General features: G+C 47.1%; 3 protein-coding genes across 3 annotated transcripts in view; 1 reads left to right on the forward strand and 2 right to left on the reverse strand.

Moving 5' to 3' along the window:
- Positions 1-25,307, forward strand: part of LOC143022399 (sodium/hydrogen exchanger 9B2-like) — a 607,113-nt gene that overhangs the window by 131,345 nt on the left and 450,461 nt on the right. The window lies entirely within an intron of this gene.
- Positions 16,901-17,326, reverse strand: LOC143022322 (uncharacterized). The gene has a single exon (XM_076180469.1). The coding sequence runs from the start codon at positions 17,324-17,326 to the stop codon at positions 16,901-16,903; it is 426 nt and encodes a 141-aa protein (XP_076036584.1).
- Positions 19,563-20,291, reverse strand: LOC143022323 (uncharacterized). The gene has a single exon (XM_076180470.1). It carries the CDS (start codon positions 20,289-20,291, stop codon positions 19,563-19,565), a length of 729 nt encoding a protein of 242 aa, XP_076036585.1.

The raw sequence follows: 25,307 nt of genomic DNA on the forward strand, positions 1-25,307 counted from the left end.
TGACGTGAAAATTTCCTTTGCCGCGGACTCAAACAACCTTTCGCCGTATTGATGCTTTCGCGGCATCGAGTGTTATGCACCAATTTTTTTTAATAGGCAAATGGTTCCAAAAATAATTTTATACTGCTCATGAAACCAGCTATGCGTCCAGGCACACAAATGACATGATTAATATGATATTTCCAGTTAAATGTATCGTCTAGATACACACGTGAGAATTTATTCTAAAGTTATAATTTAACAGTCGGATAAGTGGAAATACCTGAAATACCTGAAATACCTGTTTGGCCACAAACACCTTGCAGTCCTTGAACTGCCTCCACTGTCGATCACAAGCCCGATCGGACTCCTGATGTCACGACACGTATAGTCCTTGTTTTTGCGTTCCTTGGTCGTTTTGTGTGGGCCTGTTTTCTGGCCACTTTGGGCATTCTCGGAATAGTGTATTACCCGTCAGTAGAAGTCACACATTATTCCTTGCTGCGCTGTTTTGGTTTGGATTTGAGGAATTTCATAAAGTACCTCTTTTAGTTTTTGATTTACCGTTCCATATGATTCTGGCAATTTGATGAGCGTGATATCCAGGTGCTAGTTTGATGGCCTTGTTGAATGAATTCTTCATGCAAAACCATTTCGATTGTTGTCCGCACTCGTAAACTCGTGGCTAACGGTTCATTCCAGCACATTGCTACCGAAACAGTTGAATAGGCAATTCCCATCCTCGGTTACATGAACTGGCGTTCGGTTCTTCACACCACCACACTTGGCAAGGATCGACACGGCATTCGTATCTGGTTCCAGATCAGCTTCAAACTTGTATATGTTGATAGGTGTTGATGTACTCGGTGCATTACGCAAAAATGTGTTCCCTTCTTGCGCCTTCCTACAACAAACTACTATGGTTATGCAGAAAATGCCTCTTTCAGCCGCTGTAATGAAAGTCCGTAGTTAAAACCACCGGACAGTTTATCCTCGAAGCACCAGTTCGTTACGCAAGAGTACCCAAGTGACATCTCACCAAGTTCTTGGAATGTAGGTTGCGGAATATCAATTCATAAAATACAATTATAATAGAAATGATGCGAAGTGAAATGACTCCAAAGTCGGCGCCATGATATGAGAACATCTTTTTAGTAATTCCTTTGCTGTCTTATTGCCGGCGATGTACTCGTCCCACAGCTCAAAAAGCTGTCCCTGGGCCCGACGGTACTGTGTACGTTGCCGGCGTTTTAGTTTATTTTGGGAAAGAAGGCGTACCTGGAGTTGGATTAAATGGGACTGTTCTTGGAGAAGGTGAAGAAGCTTGTAGAATGACAGATTGTACCCCTTTGCATGGCGGTTGAGCATCCCGTGCCAGCCTTCGACGTCGTTGTTCGTCCTTACGGCTTCCATGAAGACGGACCAAGTCCTCGGCGTCCAAAACGATCCCTTGATTCAAGTCTTCCGGACGTAGTGTGCAAACTCTGCCAGATTGGATGTGGTTGCCTTTTGTGATAGAAAGGAGAAGATTGCAGGAATGTGACCAGAGGTCAGGAAGGGAAGGGCAAGGAACTGCCGCAACAGATTGTGAGTGGGGTAGTCATTTCTATATGACGGCGAAAGTCCAATTTCCCGCACCTTCCTCCACAAGCACTGGGTCCAGTGGAAGGCACATCCCATAACGCGTACGTTATGCAGGACAAGAGGAATAGCCTCCCACACGGCGCGCTCGAAATCAAGGACGACTTTCTCCACTCTGACCGTTCCGCACATTAGCTTGATGGCTTTGAGCACTTTTTTGTAGTCCTTCCTCTTCCCGGACATCAGCACTAAAGCAAGGGGAACTTGCTTGATATTATCGTCACTGCGAACGAAAGCATGGAGTGAAAATAAGTGGGAGAATGGCTCCTTCACGAGTTTAAAGGTGCCATCCAAGTACCATGCCTTCGCCTTCGACAGCAACTGGACCATCATGTCTGATGCAAACACCAAGTGCCTCTTGCCCCCAACTCTGACGTCCTTTCGTAGGAAACCTTCCTTCAGGAAATTGAAGTCAATCTCGAAGTCGAGTGTGGCCGGCTCATCCGGTGGAAGCTTGTGGCGGTGCCTGTTAACAGCCCTGGCAAGATTTTGTGGTCTCGACAGAGCAGGAATAGGAACATCTCTGACTTGCTGCAACAGTATTTCGTTGACGATTTGGGCTGGTGGTGTGAATACTGTTTCAGTGGGCTTACATTTGACTTTCCTCCTTATCTCTGTTGGTACTCCTGCGCCAAGTTCTCTCGGGTGGATGTGGGGCTGGGAACCTCTGGTGAAAATGCTTCCTTTGTGAAGGACTGACGCTTTGCACCAGATGTTCTTGTTTGTGACACTGCACGTCCACGTGTTGTTGCCGTTTGCTCGCAGTGTCTTGACCGTGTACGTTGATGTCCGCTAACTTGTCCTTCCCTTTGTTGGAACCATCTGCGATGATGTATGTCGCGAAGCACCTGACGGGCCGACTTATCACCAGCAATGTACGAATTCCACACTTTATTCACTTGTCCCTGTACTCGTCTATATTCCTTCCTTTGTCTACATCGCAGCTTCTTGTCCGACACTAATCTAATTTGTATATTTATTAGCTGCGACTGCTCATGCAAAAGTTTGACTAGAAGGTAGAAACACAAATTACTACGCCTGGCGTGAAGATTTAGCGCACCGTGCCAACCCTCCACGTCATTGTTGGTGCGAATAGGTTGTTTGAATATACTCCAGGTTTCAGGAGTATAAAGTAAACTCTGGATCCAATTGGTGCGGATATAACTCACCAATACTGTCAGCAAGCTTGTGCATGCCTGTGTTGCAAGCCTCTCGAACAAGGGCGAGATGTGCTCTTGGAGATAGGGCAGCGCAAGAAATTGACGACAAAGTCTGTGCGTGTCTTCATCATTGCGACACGCTGGAGCCAGACCCATTTCCTGGATTTTCCGCCATATGCATTGAGCCCAATGGAAGGAACACCTTCTAACATCAACTCCTGGAAACACCGATGGAATGGCTTTCCACACTGCCCGCTCGAAGTCGATGACCATTTTCCTGACGTTATTATTGGGCGTTAGGCGTTTGGATTTCAGTACCCTCTTATAATCTTTTTTTCCGTCGCCCCGACATCAAAACAAATATATGAGGTACTTGTTTCGTAGCATCTCCACTTCGAATAAATGAATGGAGACTGAATAGCTGCGTAAAAGGGTATTTTACTATTTTGAATGTCCCATCCATGTACCACGTTTTGGATCGGCTGAGCAAGTCGAGCATCTTCTGGGTGGTAAATAACAAATGCCGATTTCCATCAACGTGCAAGTCTCTGCGAAGGAAATCCTCGGGAGTGTGATATCCAGGTGCTAGTTTGATGGCCTTGTTGAATGAATTCTTCATGCAAAACCATTTCGATTGTTGTCCGCACTCGTAAACTCGTGGCTAACGGTTCATTCCAGCACAGTGCTACCGAAACAGTTGAATAGGCAATTCCCATCCTCGGTTGTTTGAACTGGCGTTCGGTTCTTCACACCACCACACTTGGCAAGGATCGACACGGCATTCGTATCGGGTTCCAGATCAGCTTCAAACTTGTATATGTTGATAGGTGTTGATGTACTCGGTGTATTACGCAAAAATGTGTTCCCTTCTTGCGCCTTCCTACAACAAACTACTATGGTTATGCAGAAAATGCCTCTTTCAGCCGCTGTAATGAAAGTCCGTAGTTAAAACCACCGGACAGTTTATCCTCGACGCACCAGTTCGTTACGAAAGAGTTGCACCAGTACCTAAGGGACATCTCGCCAAGTTGTTGGAATGTAGGTTGCGGAATATCTTGGCATTTGCGGTGGTACCAAATGTGGCATCCATCACAGTAAATAGTGCCCAGGTCGGTGCGCAGACATTTGCCCACAAGACAGTTGCCCACAGGACAAATGCCCACAAGACAAATGCCCACAAGACAATTGCCCACACCCTTAACCAGAAAAGAGAGATTTGCCTATTTTTATACACCGAGCGCACTTGCGAATTTCATTTCTTTGTCACGCATGCTATTTATATCCCTAATTTGAGAGTGTGTGTATAGAACAATTGAAGGCGGCTTCCCTTTGGTACGGATAATTTCTTGAATCAACGCGTGATCGTCGATCCTATTGAGAACACTAAGGATATCGTCAGCGACATTTCGTTTGTGTGATCCCTTTTCTTTATTGGTGTTGTATTTTAAATTCTGAACTTGGCGCACAGTCAGCGTCCTCCAAAACTATTTGCGTATATGCCTCACGTGGCGGCGCGTGTTTTACTAAGTCCTTTATCCTTTTCATTGTTTTCTCTTGTGTTTTCGTGTATTCGTTCCTCGTTCGTTGACGTTGTATCTGGCCATTTCCCGACGTATTCTGCTAATGCACATTTTACACCGATGTCGCAGGGGAGTTCTTCAAACCAAGTAATCCTACGTTTGTAATTTGAATCTCGTTTTAGCGTTGTATAGTACCGTTTCATTATGGCGACATCATCCTCGTTTGGCTGTGGCACAAATGGTGTAAATGTCTTTATCAGAATTTTCCCATAAACGCCTTTCCTTTCCATTCATTGCTGGATACACGAAAATTATCGACCTCTTGATTACTGTTGCTGCTGCCTCCATCGTCCAAGCTGATGAATATTTCTTCCTAATACAATCCATCTTTGCATCATCATATGATGGACATAACGCATGCCATTGCTCGTCGCCCTCGTGATTCTTTTGATAGATGTCCGCATTCAATATCATTTCGAGACTGCATCGGAAACGTAATTCATCCGCAATCTGTTCTGTGCCAGTTATTGCTGTGTACAGGCATCCGTCTTTGGCACTTTCCTCCAAGATGTTCGATTATATTCCTAGAGTTGTGATCTGGCTTTAATATCCTATAATCAAACTTCGCTGTGCCGTCGTAGTAGGCCATTTCTTTCTTGGCTGTTCTCAGGAACACTTGTTCTCTCTTTGCGGCTGTTAGAATATTGTCTTTGTCTTCGGCTGCATCCATCAATCTTTGCTGTGCTACAATGTAGTGAAACTTGTCTCCAGTGTACAGACAGCCTTGGTACCAGTACCCCAATTCTGTATTCCTTAGGAATTCGAAATCTTCTGGCGATATATTCTGGCACGTTGTTTTACAGTGAAACCACATCCTGCAGCTTTCGCAAAATATGGCATCAGAAGCACAGGTCGTCCTACCACAGTCACCACATGGCCATCTTACTTTCATCTTCCTTTTAGCTTGCATATTTATTAGGCGATTCGCAGAAAACCACTTGGGAAACAAGGCACTTTGATCCGAACGTTTTCGTCTAATCAGACATATTCAAGGAATACAGATAGGTGAGAATATATATATAGAAAGGTAGTAGACAAGACAGGAATATGTGAGGTCACACATGACAAATTTTCCGAGAGTATCAAGGCGGTGACACATTTGCTCACAAGACAATTGCTCACAAGACAGTTGCCCACAGGACAAATGCCCACAAGACAATTGCCCACACCCTTAACCAGAAAAGAGACATTTGCCTACAACTATTTTTACAAAGTAATTTTAACAAGGGCCAGTTCACTTTCAATTTTTTATTGATATTATAACATACAATAATACAAAATATGTACAATTATATACAACAGACAATATTTACAATATTTACAAGTGCACCAGGAAGGGCATTATTTACAAGATAACTAGAATATTTATCCCAGACGAATGCAGTGACCAACTGCTTGAAGGAAGTTTGTGAGGGTCCGGCGCTTTGCCACAAAGTCTTGGCAGAGTGACTGAAGGTGTTTCTGGTGCTGCTGGTGGTCTCTACGCTGGCGCTTCTTGATGGGACTTCCCGTGGCGTACTGCAGGAGGTTGGTGCTGACAAGCGCGTAGTCCCTGCGGAGCCCATCCACAGCAGTTCAGAAGGAGGGATGGTGGTGGCCAACCAGCTGGGCGAAGGAAGTGTTCCACCCCTGACAGATGTTGTTGGTCCGGTCAATAACACGGGGTCTGGGTAGATCTGCATAGCCTCCATCTTGTCCAGCACGGCTTGCAGGAGCTCCTGATACACCTGTGCACTCTTCCTAGAGAGGAAGGCATACACACAGGAGACAGCAGAGTCACCCAGGGGAGCACGGATGACGTAGAGCTGCTCAAAAACACTAGGACTCATGGAAAAGTTGCCATCCAAAGTGTCAGAGCGCCCTAGGTGACGAAGCTGCTCTTCAGATGCGTAGACCACAACCCGCTGCCGCTGTCCATGACCGGAGTGATGGATTAGGAAGGGCTGCGGGTTGACTTCTCCAGTGGTGGTCCACTCATCTGGGATGACCAGCTCTTGAAGAGATGCAGGGTCCTTAGGAAGTCTCCCACGGCGTTGACGCTGCTGGTCCCGCTTGCAAGTCTGGACGCTCCCGAGGTTGGCACGGACCTCAGTGCTGGGTTGAAGGAGAGCCTGTGTGAGGATCTGGTTAGGGCGACTTGTGGACTGCTTCGCCTGGGCCTTCATGGTGGTGCGCAGCTTGGTCACCTCGACTCCGGTCCGGTCTGCTGGATGGTTGTGACTGACAAAGGACCGAGGATCCTCAAAGAAGTCACTAGTGGTGAGTGTACCCTTGCACCCTGTTGTGCGAGAACGTGCACAATTCCACCGGATCCAGTTGCTGTAGGTCCTCTTCTTGACATACATGAAGCCATCGAGACATAGCTTGTCTCCTCCTCTGGTGGTCTTGATGATCTCCATGCTGAGTGTTGAGCGAGTGTATGAGTGATTCATAACCTGACATCCTTATATACTGACAGAAAAATAGCTCACTAAGCCTTTGTTTTTATTGCTCACATGCTTTGTGCATGTATAAGTATACTATATAAGTATACTGATGAAATACTAAAATGTTGGAAAAAAGAACCGTTGTGGGCAAATGTCTCTTTTCTGGTTAGGGGTGTGGGCAACTGTCCTGTGGGCAATTGTCTTGTGGGCAATTGTCGTGGAATCTTTTTGCTCACATGCACAATCATATGTGAAATAAAATAGAATACGGTTGCATCATTTGGCCTATTTTCTTAATGTGTGATTTCCATGTCATTTGATGAAAGAGAAGTTACGTTTTTAGCCTCTGGAAAATTACCGACCACAGCTACGATTCGTCCAGCCCGCCATCTATGATCACTGGTGGTATGGATCAAACTATACTATTACTAATGTGTAATAGATTGCATATAGTTGAATTATTTGCATTACTTTTTAAATGTGTGACTTTCACTGACTAGTAACAGACCAAATCCGAACTAGGACGGTTTTCTCTCCAATGTGTAATTTTATATAAAGGATTAGCATATGGTTGCATATAGTTGAATTATTTTCTTTAGAATGTGCGATTTTCACTGAGTAATAACAGACCAAATGCGCAATTGTGTAGTTTGATCCATACCACCAGTGATCATAGATGGCGGGCTGGACGAATCGTAGCTGTGGTCGGTAATATAGCAGAACGCAACCTCTTTCATATGAATCAAACTCCAAACACACACATACCCGACCTACATTTATGCTGAATTACGAGCAAGGTGTGATTAGTAAACTTATGAAAATTCTGTGATCCGTATCACCACTGATTTACTACAGTGGTGTGCGCATGTGGGTGGGAATTTTTACATGCCACCTTAATATCATGAGGTATGATTGGAATTTGTAATTAAGTAAACTTATGAAAATTCTATGTGATCCATACCACCACTAATCTACTGCAGTGGCGTGTGCATGTGTGTGTGAATTTTTGCATGCCAGCTTGATATCATGACAATTCTGCTGCACTTCCGAACATGATTGAGAATTCATTTTTCATTGAATATATGTAGGTTCTCGTGTTTTTATTTTCTGAATAATTTTCTCTATGAATATATATAGGTTCTAGTATTTTTATTTTCCTCTTTGCATTATCAACTCCGGACAAAAACACAAGGCATCGTATTCTTTTAGGACTTTATTTTTGTTTGCACTAATTTACATTATTCAATTCATAAAATACAATTATAATAGAAATGATGCGAAGTGAAATGACTCCAAAGTCGGCGCCATGATATGAGAACATCTTTTTAGTAATTCCTTTGCTGTCTTATTGCCGGCGATGTATTCGTCCCACAGCTCAAAAAGCTGTCCCTGGACCTGACGGTACTGTGTACGTTGCCGGCGTTTTAGTTTATTTTCTGAAAGAAGGCGTACCTGGAGTTGGATTAAATGGGACTGTTCTAGGAGAAGGTGAAGAAGCTTGTAGAATAACAGATTGTACCCCTTTGCATGGCGGTTGAGCATCCCGTGCCAGCCTTCGACGTCGTTGTTCGTCCTTACGGCTTCCATGAAGACGGACCAAGTCCTCGGCGTCCAAAAGGATCCCTTGATCCAAGTCTTCCGGACGTAGTGTGCAAACTGTGCCAGGTTGGGTGTGGTTGCCTTCTGTGATAGAAAGGAGAAGATTGCATGAATGTGATCAGAGGGCAGGTAGGGAAGGGCAAGGAACCATCCAAGTACCATGCCTTCGCCTTGGACAGCAACTGGACCATCATGTGTGATGCAAACACCAAGTGCCTCTTGCCCCCAACTCTGACGTCCTTTCGTAGGAAACCGTCCTTCACGAAATTGAAGTCAATCTCGAAGTCGAGTGTGGCCGGCTCATCCGGTCGAAGCTTCTTGCGGTACCTGTCAACAGCCCTGGCAAGATTTTGTGGTCTCGACAGGGCAGGAATAGGAACATCTCTGACTTGCTGCAACAGTATTTCGTTGACGATTTCGGCTGGTGGTGTGAATACTGTTTCAGTGGCCTTACATTTGACTTTCCTCCGAATCTCTGTTGGTACTCCTGCGCCAAGTTCTCTCGGGTGGATGTGGGGCTGGGAACCTCTGGTGAAAATGCTTCCTTTCTGAAGGACTGACGCTTTGCACCAGTGAGGATGAGAAATGATGCGAAGTGAAATGACTCCAAAGTCGGCGCCATGATATGAGAACATCTTTTTAGTAATTCCTTTGCTGTCTTATTGCCGGCGATGTACTCGTCCCACAGCTCAAAAAGCTGTCCCTGGACCTGACGGTACTGTGTACGTTGCCGGCGTTTTAGTTTATTTTCTGAAAGAAGGCGTACCTGGAGTTGGATTAAATGGGACTGTTCTTGGAGAAGGTGAAGAAGCTTGTAGAATGACAGATTGTACCCCTTTGCATGGCGGTTGAGCATCCCGTGCCAGCCTTCGACGTCGTTGTTCGTCCTTACGGCTTCCATGAAGACGGACCAAGTCCTCGGCGTCCAAAAGGATCCCTTGATCCAAGTCTTCCGGACGTAGTGTGCAAACTGTGCCAGGTTGGGTGTGGTTGCCTTCTGTGATAGAAAGGAGAAGATTGCAGGAATGTGATGAGAGGGCAGGTAGGGAAGGGCAAGGAACTGCCGCAACAGTTTGTGAGTGGGGTAGTCATTTGTATATGACGGCGAATGTCCAAGTTCCTGCACCTTCCTCCACAAGCACTGGGTCCAGTGGAAGGCACATCCCATAACGCGTACGTTATGCAGGACAAGAGGGATAGCCTCCCACACGGCGCGCTCGAAGTCAAGGACGACTTTCCTTTCCGCACATTAATTTGATGGCTTTGAGCACTTTTTTGTAGTCCTTCCTTTTCCCGGACATGAGCACTAAAGCAAGGGGAACTTGCTTGATATTATCGTCACTGCGAACGAAAGCATGGAGTGAAAATAAGTGGGAGAATGGCTCCTTCACGAGTTTAAAGGTGCCATCCAAGTACCATGCCTTGGCCTTGGACAGCAACTGGACCATCATGTGTGATGCAAAGACCAAGTGCCTCTTGCCCCCAACTCTGACGTCCTTTCGTAGGAAACCGTCCTTCAGGAAATTGAACTCAATCTCGAAGTCGAGTGTGGCCGGCTCATCCGGTCGGACTTGCTGCAACAGTATTTCGTTGACGATTTGGGCTGGTGGTGTGAATACCGTTTCAGTGGCCTTACATTTGACTTTCCTCCTTATCTCTGTTGGTACTCCTGCGCCAAGTTCTCTCGGGTGGATGTGGGGCTGGGAACCTCTTGTGAAAATGCTTCCTTTGTGAAGGACTGACGCTTTGCACCAGATGTTCTTGTTTGTGACACTGCACGTCCACGTCTTGTTGCCGTTTGCTCGTAGTGTCTTGACCGTGTACGTTGATGTCCGGTAACTTGTCCTTCCCTTTGTTGGAACCATCTGCGATGATGTATGTCGTCTCTGGCTGACAGACAGCGACGTCATTTGGGGCTTCATCTTCAATGGAAGATTCTGTGACAGGTGCAGGTACAGGGAAATTGGGTAGGGTTGGGTCTCTGGATGGGTCGTCAAAAGACTCTTCCATGGGTCATGGATTAGGAAGGGCTGCGGGTTGACTTCTCCAGTGGTGGTCCACTCATCTGGGATGACCAGCTCTTGAAGAGATGCAGGGTCCTTAGGAAGTCTCCCACGGCGTTGACGCTGCAGGTCCCGCTTGCAAGTCTGGACGCTCCCGAGGTTGGCACGGACCTCAGTGATGGCTTGAAGGAGAGCCTGTGTGAGGATCTGGTTGGGGCAACTTCTGGACTGCTTCGCCTGGGCCTTCATGGTGGTGCGTAGCTTGGTCACCTCGACTCCGGTCCGGTCTGCTGGATGGTTGTGACTGACAAAGGACCGAGGATCCTCAAAGGAGTCACTAGTGGTGAGTGCACCCATGCACCCTGTTGTGCGAGAACGTGCACAATTCCACCGGATCCAGTTGCTGTAGGTCCTCTTCTTGACATACATGAAGCCATCGAGACAGAGCTTGTCTCCTCCTCTGGTGGTCTTGATGATCTCCATGTTGAGTGAGTGTATGAGTGATTCATAAACTGACATCCTTATATACTGACAGAAAAATAGCTCACTAAGCCTTTGTTTTTATTGCTCACATGCTTTGTGCATGTATAAGTATATTATATAAGTATACTGATGGAATACTAAAATGTTGAAAAAAAAATGTTGTGGGCAAATGTCTCTTTTCTGGTTAGGGGTGTGGGCAACTGCCTTGTGGGCATTTGTCCTGTGGGCAAGTGTCGTGTGGGCAATTGTCGTGGAATCAAACACAAGGCATCGTATTCTTCTAGGACTTTATTTTTGTTTGCACTAATTTACATTATTCAATTCATAATACAATTATAATAGAAATGATACGAAGTGAAATGACTCCAAAGTCGGCGCCATGATATGAGAACATCTTTTCAGTAATTCCTTTGCTGTCTTATTCCCGGCGATGTACTCGTCCCACAGCTCAAAAAGCTGTCCCTGGGCCCGACGGTACTGTCTACGTTGCCGGCGTTTTAGTTTATTTTGGGAAAGAAGGCGTACCTGGAGTTGGATTAAATCTGACTGTTCTTGGAGAAGGTGAAGAAGCTTGTAGAATGACAGATTGTACCCCTTTGCATGGCGGTTGAGCATCCCCTTCGACGCCAAGTCCTCGGCGTCCAAAACGATCCCTTGATCCAAGTCTTCTGGACGTAGTGTGCAAACTGTGCCAGGTTGGGTGTGGTTGCCTTCTGTGATAGAAAGGAGAAGATTGCAGGAATGTGATCAGAGTGCAGGTAGGGAAGGGCAAGGAACTGCCGCAACAGTTTGTGAGTGGAGTAGTCATTTGTATATGACTGCGAAAGTCCAAGTTCCTGCACCTTCCTCCAGAAGCACTGGGTCCAGTGGAAGGCACATCCCATAACGCGTACGTTATGCAGGACAAGAGGGATAGCCTCCCACACGGCGCGCTCGAAGTCAAGGACGACTTTCTCCACTCTGACCGTTCCGCACATTAGCTTGATGGCTTTGAGCACTTTTTTGTAGTCCTTCCTCTTCCCGGACATCAGAACTAAAGCATGGGGAACTTGCTTGATATTATCGTCACTGCGAACGAAAGCATGGAGTGAAAATAAGTGGGAGAATGGCTCCTTCACGAGTTTAAAGGTGCCATCCAAGTATCATGCCTTCGCCTTCGACAGCAACTGGACCATCATGTCTGATGCAAACACCAAGTGCCTCTTGCACCCAACTCTGACGTCCTTTCGTAGGAAACCGTCCTTCAGGAAATTGAAGTCAATCTCGAAGTCGAGTGTGGCCGGCTCATCCGGTGGAAGCTTGTGGCGGTGCCTGTTAACAGCCCTGGCAAGATTTTGTGGTCTCGACAGGGCAGGAATAGGAACATCTCTGACTTGCTGCAACAGTATTTCGTTGACGATTTGGGCTGGTGGTGTGAATACTGTTTCAGTGGCCTTACATTTGACTTTCCTCCTTATCTCTGTTGGTACTCCTGCGCCAAGTTCTCTCGGGTGGATGTGGGGCTGAGAACCTCTGGTGAAAATGCTTCCTTTGTGAAGGACTGACGCTTTGCACCAGATGTTCTTGTTTGTGACACTGCACGTCCACGTGTTGTTGCCGTTTGCTCGCAGTGTCTTCACCGTGTACGTTGATGTCCGGTAACTTGTCCTTCCCTTTGTTGGAACCATCTGCGATGATGTATGTCGTATGTCGTATCACCAGCAATGTACGAATCCCACACTTTATTCACTTGTCCCTGTACTCGTTTATATTCCTTCCTTTGTCTACATCGCAGCTTCTTGTCCGACACTAATCTAATTTGTATATTTATTAGCTGCGACTGCTCATGCAAAAGTTTGACTAGAAGGTAGAAACACAAATTACTACGCCTGGCGTGAAGATTTAGCGCACCGTGCCAACCCTCCACGTCATTGTTGGTGCGAATAGGTTGTTTGAATATACTCCAGGTTTCAGGAGTATAAAGTAAACTCTGGATCCAATTGGTGCGGATATAACTCACCAATACTGTCAGCAAGCTTGTACGTGCCTGTGTTGCAAGCCTCTCGAACATGTGCGAGATGTGCTCTTGGGGGAGATAGGGCAACGCAAGAAATTGACGACAAAGTCTGTGCGTGTCTTCATCATTGCGATACACTGGAGCCAGACCTATTCCGCCATATGCATTGAGCCCAATGGAAGGAACACCCTCTAACATCAACTCCTGGAAACACCGATAGAATGGCTTTCCACACTGCCTGCTCGAAGTCGATTATCATTTTCCTGACGTTATTATTGGGCGTTAGGCGTTTGATGGATTTCAGTACCCTCTTATAATCTTTTTTTCCGTCGCCCCGACATCAAAAGAAATATAAGAGGTACTTGTTTCGTAGCATCTCCACTTCGAATAAATGAATGGAGAATGAATAGCTGCGTAAAAGGGTATCTTACTATTTTGAATATCCCATCCATGTACCACGTTTTGGATCGGCTGAGCAGGTCGAGCATCTTCTGGGTGGCAAATAACAAATGCCGATTTCCATCAACGTGCAAGTCTCTGCGAAGGAAATCCTCGGGAATGTGGCCTTCGTCGATTTCGAAATAAAGATCCTGTGGTTCCGCTTGCCGCATCTTGTGCCTGTATCGATTTGCTGTTCTAGCGAGATTCACTGGTTTCTGCAGCGCCTCGATTGGTTCAATCGATATTTTGTCCAACATTACCCGATTGACGATGTCGGAAGCTGACGTGAAAATTTCCTTTGCCGCGGACTCTTTCACAACCTTTCTCACTATTGATGCTTTCGCGGCATCGAGTGTTATGCACCAATTTTTTTTAATAGGCAAATGGTTCCAAAAATAATTTTATACTGCTCATGAAACCAGCTATGCGTCCAGGCACACAAATGACATGATTAATATGATATTTCCAGTTAAATGTATCGTCTAGATACACACGTGAGAATTTATTCTAAAGTTATAATTTAACAGTCGGATAACTGGACCAAGGTTACTCACCTGAAATACCTGTTTGGCCGCAAACACCTTGCAGTCCTTGAACTGCCTCCACTGTCGATCTCAAGCCCGATCGGACTCCTGATGTCACGACACGTATAGTCCTTGTTTTGGCGTTCCTTGGTCGTTTTGTCTGTGCCGGTTTTGTGGCCACTTTGGGCATTCTCGGAATACTGTAGTGTATTACCCGTCAGTAGAAGTTATACATTGTTCCTTGCTGCGCTGTTTGGGTTTGGATTTGAGGAATTTCATAAAAAGTACCTCTTTTAGTTTTTGATTTACCGTTCCATATGATTCTGGCAATTTGATGAGTGTGATATGGAGGTGCTAGTTTGATGGCCTTGTTGAATGACTTCTTCATGCAAAACCATTTCGATTGTTGTCCGCACTCGTAAACTCGTGGCTAACGGTTCATTCCAGCACAGTGCTACCGAAACAGTTGAATAGGCAATTCCCATCCTCGGTTACATGAACTGGCGTTCGGTTCTTCACACCACCACACTTGGCAAGGATCGACACGGCATTCGTATCTGGTTCCAGATCAGCTTCAAACTTGTATATGTTGATAGGTGTTGATGTACTCGGTGTATTGGGCAAAAATGTGTTCCCTTCTTGCGCCTTCCTACAACAAACTACTATGGTTATGCAGAAAATGCCTCTTTCAGCCGCTGTAATGAAAGTCCGTAGTTAAAACCACCGGACAGTTTATCCTCGAAGCACCAGTTCGTTACGCAAGAGTACCCAAGGGACATCTCACCAAGTTGTTGGAATGTAGGTTGCGGAATATCTTGGCATTTGCGGTGGTACCAAATGTGGCATCCATCACAGTAAATAGTGCCCAGGTCGGTGCGCAGACATTTGCCCACAAGACAGTTGCCCACAGGACAAATGCCCACACCCTTAACCAGAAAAGAGACATTTGCCCACAACTATTTTTATAAAGTAATTTTAACAAGGGCCAGTTCACTTTCAATTTTTTATTGATATTATAACATACAATAATACAAAATATGTACAATTATATACAACAGACAATATTTACAATATTTACAAGTGCACCAGGAAGGACATTATTTACAAGATAACTAGAGAATTTATCCCAGACGAATGCAGTGACCAACTGCTTGAAGGAAGTCTGTGAGGGTCCGGCGCTCTGCCACAAAGTCTTGGCAGAGTGACTGAAGGTGTTTCTGGTGCTGCTGGTGGTCTCTACGTTGGCGCTTCTTGATGGGACGCCCCCTGGCGTACTGCAGGAGGTTGGTGCTAACAAGCGCGTCGTCCCTGCGGAGCCCATCGACAGCAGTCGAGAAGGAGGGATGGTGGTGGCCAACCAGCTGGGCGAAGGAAGTGTTCCACCCCTGACAGATGTTGTTGGTCCGGTCTCGTCCTTCCAGGGTGACTTCATGGACGTTCCACACAGGAACGGCGAACCGGGGTGGGATGTTGCGGACGCGCAAGGGTGTTCCAGGCTGAACTGGCCCTTGCTGCACACGCCGGAAGGAGCCGGTGACGTAGACAGAGTCGAAGTACTCCAGGAGGGGCTCCATCCCTGCAGGGGTGTGATCCCGTAGATACTGTCTTCCCCAACTCCTGTATCTTCCTCCAGGTGCTCTGGGTGAGGTGGTAGAAGCACCCGTGTGTTGTCACTTGGGTACCTAGGACTAAGCTTACAGACTGGATAGCAGCTAACTCAAAGTCAGTGACAAGAACACGGGGTCTGGGTAGATCTGCATAGCCTCCATCTTGTCCAGCACGGCTTGCAGGAGCTGCTGATACACCTGTGCACTCTTCCCAGACAGGAAGGCGTACACACAGGAGACAGCAGAGTCACCCAGGGGAGCACGGATGACGTTGAGCTGCTCAAAAACACTAGGACTCATGGAAAAGTTGCCATCCATCAACCAAGTGTCAGAGCGCCCTAGGTGACGAAGCTGCTCTTCAGATGCGTAGACCACAACCCGCTGCCGCTGTCCAGGACCGGAGTGATGGATTAGGAAGGGCTGCGGGTTGACTTCTCCAGTGGTGGTCCACTCATCTGGGATGACCAGCAATTGATGAGATACAGGGTCCTTAGGAAGTCTCCCACGGCGTTGACGCTGCAGGTCCCGCTTGCTAGTCTGGATGCTCCCGAGGTTGGCACGGACCTCAGTGCTGGCTTGAAGGAGAGCCTGTGTGAGGATCTGGTTGGGGCGACTTCTGGACTACTTCGCCTGGGCCTTCGTGGTGCGCAGCTTGGACACCTCGACTCCGGTCCGGTCTGCTGCATGGTTGTGACTGACAAAGGACCGAGGATCCTCAAAGGAGTCACTAGTGGTGAGTGCACCCTTGCACCCTGTTGTGCGAGAATGTGCACAATTCCACCGGATCCAGTTGCTGTAGGTCCTCTTCTTGACATACATGAAGCCATCGAGACAGAGCTTGTCTCCTCCTCTGGTGGTCTTGATGATCTCCATGCTGAGTGTTGAGTGAGTGTATGAGTGATTCATAACCTGACATCCTTATATACTGACAGAAAAATAGCTCACTAAGCCTTTGTTTTTATTGCTCACATGCTTTGTGCATGTATAAGTATACTATATAAGTATACGTGTTTTTATTTTCTGAATAATTTTCTTTGAATATATATAGGTTCTAGTATTTTTATTTTCCTCTTTGCATTATCAGCTCCGGACAAAAACACAAGGCATCGTATTCTTTTAGGACTTTATTTTTGTTTGCACTAATTTACATTATTCAATTCATAAAATACAATTATAATAGAAATGATGCGAAGTGAATTGACAACAAAGTCGGCGCCATGAATGAGAACATCTTTTTAGTAATTCCTTTGCTGTCTTATTGTCGGCGATGTACTCGTCCCACAGCTCAAAAAGCTGTCCCTGGGCCCGACGGTACTGTCTACGTTGCCGGTGTTTTAGTTTATTTTGGGAAAGAAGGCGTACCTGGAGTTGGATTAAATCGGACTGTTCTTGGAGAAGGTGAAGAAGCTTGTAGAATGACAGATTGCACCCCTTTGCATGGCGGTTCATCATCGTTCGTCCTTACGGCTTCCATGAAGACGGACCAAGTCCTCGGCGTCCAAAACGATCCCTTGATCCAAGTCTTCCGGACGTAGTGTGCAAACTCTGCCAGGTTGGGTGTGGTTGACCCTTCTGTGATAGAAAGGAGAAGATTGCAGGAATGTGATAAGAGGGCAGGTAGGGAAGGGCAAGGAACTGCCGCAACAGTTTGTGAGTGGGGTAGTCATTTGTATATGACGGCGAATGTCCAAGTTCCTGCACCTTCCTCCACAAGCACTGGGTCCAGTGGAAGGCACATCTCATTACGCGTACGTTATGCAGGACAAGAGGGATAGCCTGCCACACGGCGCGCTCGAAGTCAAGGACGACTTTCTCCACTCTGACCGTTCCGCACATTAGCTTGATGGCTTTGAGCACTTTTTTGTAGTCCTTCCTCTTCCCGGACATGAGCACTAAAGCAAGGGGAACTTGCTTGATATTATCGTCACTGCGAAGGAAAGCATGGAGTGAAAATAAGTGGGAGAATGGCTCCTTGACGAGTTTAAAGGTGCCATCCAAGTACCATGCCTTCGCCTAGGACAGCAACTGGACCATCATGTCTGATGCAAACACCAAGTGCCTCTTGCCCCCAACTCTGACGTCCTTTCGTAGGAAACCGTCCTTCAGGAAATTGAAGTCAATCTCGAAGTCGAGTGTGGCCGGCTCATCCGGTGGAAGCTTGTGGCGGTGCCTGTTAACAGCCCTGGCAAGATTTTGTGGTCTCGACAGTGTGACACTTCCTGTGTTGCCACCGATTGCAGCCATCGCATAGCAATCCTTCCTGCCTCATCCTCACTGGTCTTTGGCAGGCTATGCAGTTTTCTCGATCTTGATGTGTCATCTTGTCATTTTTTTTTTTTTTTTGCGTCCCAGCGGAGGTATCCGATTTAGGACTGTCTTTTAGCTTGGGGTGGTGTTGTGAGTTGTTGCTCCTGACAGGAGCATGTGCCAGAGGGAACGGTTTATGTGTAGATGTGATGGAGTGTTTAAGATGATCCTACTTTTTTAGAGGAGGGCTCCTACTGGGGAGTTATAATTTAACAGTCGGATAACTGGACCAAGTTTACTCACCTGAAATACCTGTTTGGCCGCAAACACCTTGCAGTCCTTCAACTGCTTCCACTCTCGATCTCAAGCCCGATCGGACTCCTAATGTGACGACACGTATATTCCTTGTTTTCAGCCGCTGTAATGAAAGTCCGTAGTTAAAACCACCGGACAGTTTATCCTCGAAGCACCAGTTCGTTACGGAAGAGTACCCAAGGGACATCTCACCAAGTTGTTGGAATGTAGGTTGCGGAATATCTTGGCATTTGCGGTGGTACCAAATGTGGCATCCATCACAGTAAATAGTGCCCAGGTCGGTGCGCAGACATTTGCCCACAAGAGAATTGCCCACAAGAGAATTGCCCACAAGACAGTTGCCCATAGGACAAATGCCCACAAGACAATTGCCCACACCCTTAACCAGAAAAGAGACATTTGCCCACAACTACTTTTATACACCGAGCGCACTTGCGAATTTAATTTCTTTGTCACGCATGCTATTTATATCCCTAATTTGAGTCTGTGTATAGAACAATTGAAGGCGGCTTCCCTTTGGTACGGATAATTTCTTGAATCAACGCGTGATCGTCGATCCTATTGAGAACACTAAGGATATCGTCAGCGACATTTCGTTTGTGTGATCCCTTTTCTTTATTGGTGTTGTATTTTAAATTCTGAACTTGGCGCACAGTCAGCGTCCTCCAAAACTATTTGCGTATATGCCTCACGTGGCGGCGCGTGTTTTACTAAGTCCTTTATCCTTTTCATTGTTTTCTCTTGTGTTTTCGTGTATTCGTTCCTCGTTCGTTGACGTTGTATCTGGCCATTTCCCGACGTATTCTGCTAATGCACATTTTACACCGATGTCGCAGGGGAGTTCTTCAAACCAAGTAATCCTACGTTTGTAATTTGAATCTCGTTTTAGCGTTGTATAGTACCGTTTCATTATGGCGACATCATCCTCGTTTGGCTGTGGCACAAATGGTGTAAATGTCTTTATCAGAATTTTCCCATAAACGCCTTTCCTTTCCATTCATTGCTGGATACACGAAAATTATCGACCTCTTGATTACTGTTGCTGCTGCCTCCATCGTCCAAGCTGATGAATATTTCTTCCTAATACAATCCATCTTTGCATCATCATATGATGGACATAACGCATGCCATTGCTCGTCGCCCTCGTGATTCTTTTGATAGATGTCCGCATTCAATATCATTTCGAGACTGCATCGGAAACGTAATTCATCCGCAATCTGTTCTGTGCCAGTTATTGCTGTGGAAATGGAATTGAAAAGACAGCTCCCATCGCCAGTCGCGTATACAGGCATCCGTCTTTGGCACTTTCCTCCAAGATGTTCGATTATATTCCTAGAGTTGTGATCTGGCTTTAATATCCTATAATCAAACTTCGCTGTGCCGTCGTAGTAGGCCATTTCTTTCTTGGCTGTTCTCAGGAACACTTGTTCTCTCTTTGCGGCTGTCAGAATATTGTCTTTGTCCTCGGCTGCATCCATCAATCTTTGCTGTGCTACAATGTAGTGAAACTTGTCTTCAGTGTGCAGACAGCCTTGGCACCAGTACCCCAATTCTGTATTCCTTAGAAATTCGAAATCTTCTGGCGATATATTCTGGCACGTTGTTTTACAATGAAACCACATCCTGCAGCTTTCGCAAAATATGACATCAGAAGCACAGGTCGTCCGACTGCATGGCTGTTGAGCATCCCGTGCCAGCCTTCGACGTCGTTGTTCGTCCTTACGGCTTCCATGAAGACGGACCAAGTCCTCGGCGTCCAAAAGGATCCCTTGATCCAAGTCTTCCGGACGTAGTGTGCAAACTCTGCCAGGTTGGGTGTAGTTGCCTTCTGTGATAGAAAGGAGAAGATTGCAGGAATGTGAGCAGAGGGCAGGTAGGGAAGGGCAAGGAACTGCCGCAAGAGTTTGTGAGTGGGGTAGTCATTTGTATATGACGGCGAAAGTCCACGTTCCTGCACCTTCCTCCACAAGCACTGGGTCCAGTGGAAGGCACATCCCATAACGCGTACGTTATGCAGGACAAGAGGGGTAGCCTCTGGCACGGCGCGCTCGAAGTCAAGGACTACTTTCTCCACTCTGACCGTTCCGCACATTAGCTTGATGGCTTTGAGCAATTTTTTGTAGTCCTTCCTTTTCCCGGACATGAGCACTAAAGCAAGGGGAACTTGCTTGATATTATCGTCACTGCGAAGGAAAGCATGGAGTGAAAATAAGTGGGAGAATGGCTCCTTGACGAGTTTAAAGGTGCCATCCAAGTACCATGCCTTGGCCTTGGACAGCAACTGGACCATCATGTCTGATGCAAAGACCAAGTGCCTCTTGCCCCCAACTGTGACGTCCTTTCGTAGGAAACCGTCCTTCAGGAAATTGAAGTCAATCTCGAAGTCGAGTGTGGCCGGCTCATCCGGTGGAAGCTTGTGGCGGTGCCTGTTAACAGCCCTGGCAAGATTTAATGGTCTCGACAGAGCAGGAATAGGAACATCTCTGACTTGCTGCAACAGTATTTCGTTGACGATTTGGGCTGGTGGTGTGAATACTGTTTGAGTGGGCTTACATTTGACTTTCCTCCTTATCTCTGTTGGTACTCCTGCGCCAAGTTCTCTCGGGTGGATGTGGGGCTAGGAACCTCTGGTGAAAATGCTTCCTTTGTGAAGGACTGACGCTTTGCACCAGATGTTCTTGTTTGTGACACTGCACGTCCACGTGTTGTTGCCGTTTGCTCGCAGTGTCTTGACCGTGTACGTTGATGTCCGCTAACTTGTCCTTCCCTTTGTTGGAACCATCTGCGATGATGTATGTCGCGAAGCACCTGACGGGCCGACTTATCACCAGCAATGTACGAATTCCACACTTTATTCACTTGTCCCTGTACTCGTCTATATTCTTTCCTTTGTCTACGTCGCGGCTTCTTGTCCGACACTAATCTAATTTGTATATTTATTAGCTGCGACTGCTCATGCAAAAGTTGAACTAGAAGGTAGAAACGCAAATGACCGCGCCTGGCGTGACGATTCGGCGCACCGTGCCAACCCTCCACGTCATTGTTGGTGCGAATAGGTTGTTTGAATATACTCGAGGTTTCAGGAGTATAAAGTGAACTTTGGATCCAATTGGTGCAGATATAACTCACCAATGGTGTCAGCAAGCTTGTGCATGCCTGTGTTGCAAGCCTCTCGAACAAGGGCGAGATGTGCTGTTGGGGGAGATAGGGCAACGCAAGAAATTGACGACAAAGTGTGTGCGTGTCTTCATCATTGCGACACGCTGGAGCCAGACGTATTTCCTGGATTTTCCGCCATATGCATTGAGCCCAATGGAAGGAACACCCTCTAACATCAACTGGAAACAGCGATGGAATGGCTTTCCACACTGCCCGCTCGAAGTCGATGACCATTTTCCTGACGTTATTATTGGGCGTTAGGCGTTTGATGGATTTCAGTACCCTCTTATAATCTTTTTTTCCGTCGCCCCGACATCAAAAGAAATATAAGAGGTACTTGTTTCGTAGCATCTCCACTTCGAATAAATGAATGGACACTGAATAGCTGCGTAAAAGGGTATCTTACTATTTTGAATGTCCCATCTATGTACCACGTTTTGGATCAGCTTTGCAGGTCGAGCATCTTCTGGGTGACAAATAACAAATGCCGATTTCCATCAACGTGCAAGTCTTTGCAAAGGAAATCCTCGGGAATGTGGCCTTCGTCGATTTCAAAATAAAGATCCTGTGGTTCTGCTGGCCGCATCTTCTGCCTGTATCGATTTGCTGCTGTAGCGAGATTCACTGGTTTCTACAGCGCCTCGATTGGTTCTCTCGATATTTTTTCCAACATTACTCGATTGACGATGTCGGAAGCTGACGTGAAAATTTCCTTTGCCGCGGACTCTCTCTCAACCTTTCGCACTATTGATGCTTTCGCGGCATCGAGTGTTATGCACCAATTTTTTTTAATAGGCAAATGGTTCCAAAAATAATTCTATATTGCTCATGAAACCAGCTATGCGTCCAGGCACACAAATAACATGATTAATATATTATTTCCAGTTAAACTGATCGTCTAGATACACACCTGAGAATTTATTCTAAAGTTATAATTTAACAGTCGGATAACTGGACCAAGGTTACTCACCTGAAATACCTGTTTGGCCGCAAACACCTTGCAGTCCTTGAACTGCCTCCACTGTCGATCTCAAGCCCGATCGGACTCCTGATGTCACGACACGTATAGTCCTTGTTTTTGCGTTCCTTGGTCGTTTTGTCTGGGCCTCATTTGTGGCCACTTTGGGCATTCTCGGAATAGTGATTACCCGTCAGTAGAAGTTACACATTTTTCCTTGCTGCGCTGTTTTGGTTTGGATTTGAGGAATTTCATAAAAAGTGCCTCTCTTTCAGTTTTTGATTTACCGTTCCATATGATTCTGGCAATTTGATGAGTGTGATATCCAGGTGCTAGTTTGATGGCCTTGTTGAATGAATTCTTCATGCAAAACCATTTCGATTGTTGTCCGCACTCGTAAACTCGTGGCTAACGGTTCATTCCAGCACAGTGCTACCGAAACAGTTGAATAGGCAATTCCCATCCTCGGTTACATGAACTGGCGTTCGGTTCTTCACACCACCACACTTGGCAAGGATCGACACGACATTCGTATCTGGTTCCAGATCAGCTTCAAACTTGTATATGTTGATAGGTGTTGATGTACTCTGTGTATTACGCAAAAATGTGTTCCCTTCTTGCGCCTTCCTACAACAAACTAATATGGTTATGCAGAAAATGCCTCTTTCAGCCGCTGTAATGAAAGTCCGTAGTTAAAACCACCGGACAGTTTATCCCCCGTCGGGCCCAGCCTCTCCTACGCTGAAGAGCAGGCCGGGACACCGAATGGGGGTGAGAAGGCCATAAAAGCTCGACTCGATTTTTATTCGCATTTTGTGGATGCTCAACCATATGGGGCCGACCCTAGCATCATAGGGCCTCCCAACAAGGACCTCCATAAACATAAATATAAAAAACTTACAGCGATAACCGGATAATAAGAAAAACAAAGATACCCCCTCTCAGGGAGGGGGTAAACGGGAGATTAAAAGGGAGCCAACGGGCTGACAGTAGAAGAAAGATGACAGGGGAAAAGTAGTAGGAGTTATATACAGAACGGAGTGGATAGAAAAACAAGAAAGAAGGTACAGGTACCTTGCGAAAATCCGAACCAGTAACCGCGAGGAGGTACGGGCGCCATCTACCCTCAAGTCGGATGATGTCCCCCGCCAGTGGTCCGGCGCCAGGTTCTCCAAATGGAGACTCCGCCGCGGACCACACTCATAGCGAGGAACTTCATCTGCCTTTCAGTTATACCTAACGCCCGGAGTGTATTTGCAGATTCTCGCGCCAAGCAACCACGCCAGCTAAACGTGGCCGTGGACACAAAGACTCTGCCAATACCCCCCGGGCCATCGGCTTCGGCTAACCCGACCTTCCTCGCGGCCTCCCTCTTTAGGGGATCAGAATCGTAATATCGCCGTTTGAGGTCATGTGCGGCGCTCAACGGGGCGGACCCGGCGTCTGCGGTTATCTGAGCGTCAATGATATGAACGACGTTTCCTTGTTTGACCACCAGGTCAGGCTTCCTCAGCCCTGCAGGTACTCTGAGGTGGGGCTCAACAAGTACTTTGTCAATATCATCGCGCGCAGATAGCAGAGTAGCCAGGCGACCCACCACAAAATCGTGGCGAGCAATCCTAGCTCCGTAGCCGGCGGGGCAGACCTGCAACACATGCCCAAGCGTCTCCGGTCTAGCACACCCCTTATCACACCGCACATCCCTCTGGGCGTCGGCCCCCCGTCGAGCCGCCCCGCGTGAGCACCTCACCTTGGTGGGCAAGGCATTCACACGGAGCTTCACAGCATCCACGTACATACTGCCGGGTAGCGCCATAGTCCCGTCGGACACCCAGGAGTGCACCTTCGGCTCGAGCTCCGCCTCCCTCAGGCCAACCCCGTCGACAGACTCGTGAAGTCGGTTGGTCCAGTAAGCGATAGCCTCTTTCTTGCTCCGGACTAAAGTTCCCTGATAGTTGACACTACCAGGGAACTTTTCCCGGTGCTGGGTGAAGAAACGAGTCTTCACCAAGGCCTCGATAACTGGGTCCTCCGACAGCTCGAGCCTGCCGAAGCGGTTACCCCTTAGGAGCGGAACTGCCATCCCTAGGCACAACATTCCCAGGCCTCCGGCAGACACAGGCGCCAGGGAGGCGCACTTGGACGGGTTGAGGGAGAGGCCAGCCGCCCGCAAGGCGCATTCGACCCGCTTGAGCTGGGAATTGAGCCCAACTGGTGTTCGCGCGACGATAATGAGGTCGTCAGCGAAAGCGAGGTGGGAGAGGCGCTGATCTCCGATAGTCACCCCGAGCTCATGGTCCAGCTCGGAGAGCACCTCGTCCATCACTGCGTTAAAACACAGTGGTGAAAGAGGGTCTCCTTGCTTAACACCTGCTCCCGACATGACCTCGGTGCCCAGTAGATCCAGCTTCACTCCGGCAAGTGAAGACTGGATATACTTGGCAAAAAGATCCGGGACTCCCAGTCGTTTCACGGCCCTCACTACCGTCTCGCGAGACACCGTGTCGAAGGCCTTGCGCACGTCTAAGAACGCCATGGATAAGGGTGTGTGCCCTTCTCTCGCCTCGGAAATGAGCCCCGAGACCAGACATTCGAGGAAATGAGCCCCGAGACCAGACATTTGCCCACAAGACAGTTGCCCATAGGACAAATGCCCACAAGACAATTGCCCACACCCTTAACCAGAAAAGAGACATTTGCCCACAACTACTTTTATACACCGAGCGCACTTGCGAATTTAATTTCTTTGTCACGCATGCTATTTATATCCCTAATTTGAGTCTGTGTATAGAACAAGTGAAGGCGGCTTCCCTTTGGTACGGATAATTTCTTGAATCAACGCGTGATCGTCGATCCTATTGAGAACACTAAGGATATCGTCAGCGACATTTCGTTTGTGTGATCCCTTTTCTTTATTGCTGTTGTATTTGAATTCTGAACTTGGCGCACAGTCAGCGTCCTCCAAAACTATTTGCGTATATGCCTCACGTGGCGGCGCGTGTTTTACTAAGTCCTTTATCCTTTTCATTGTTTTCTCTTGTGTTTTCGTGTATTCGTTCCTCGTTCGTTGACGTTGTATCTGGCCATTTCCCGACGTATTCTGCTAATGCACGTTTTACACCGATGTCGCAGGGGAGTTCTTCAAACCAAGTAATAATACGTTTGTAATTTGAATCTCGTTTTAGCGTT

Source organism: Oratosquilla oratoria, chromosome 44 (assembly GCF_046742065.1).
Source record: "Oratosquilla oratoria isolate Oo_2021 chromosome 44, ASM4674206v1, whole genome shotgun sequence".
Classification (NCBI taxonomy): domain Eukaryota; kingdom Metazoa; phylum Arthropoda; class Malacostraca; order Stomatopoda; family Squillidae; genus Oratosquilla; species Oratosquilla oratoria.

What these genes read in the sequence shown, in the direction of transcription:
- LOC143022322 (XM_076180469.1), bottom strand. Translation starts at nt 17,326, where the DNA reads ATGTCCGGGAAGAGGAAGGACTACAAAAAAGTGCTCAAAGCCATCAAG.
- LOC143022323 (XM_076180470.1), bottom strand. Translation starts at nt 20,291, where the DNA reads ATGGTCCAGTTGCTGTCCAAGGCCAAGGCATGGTACTTGGATGGCACC.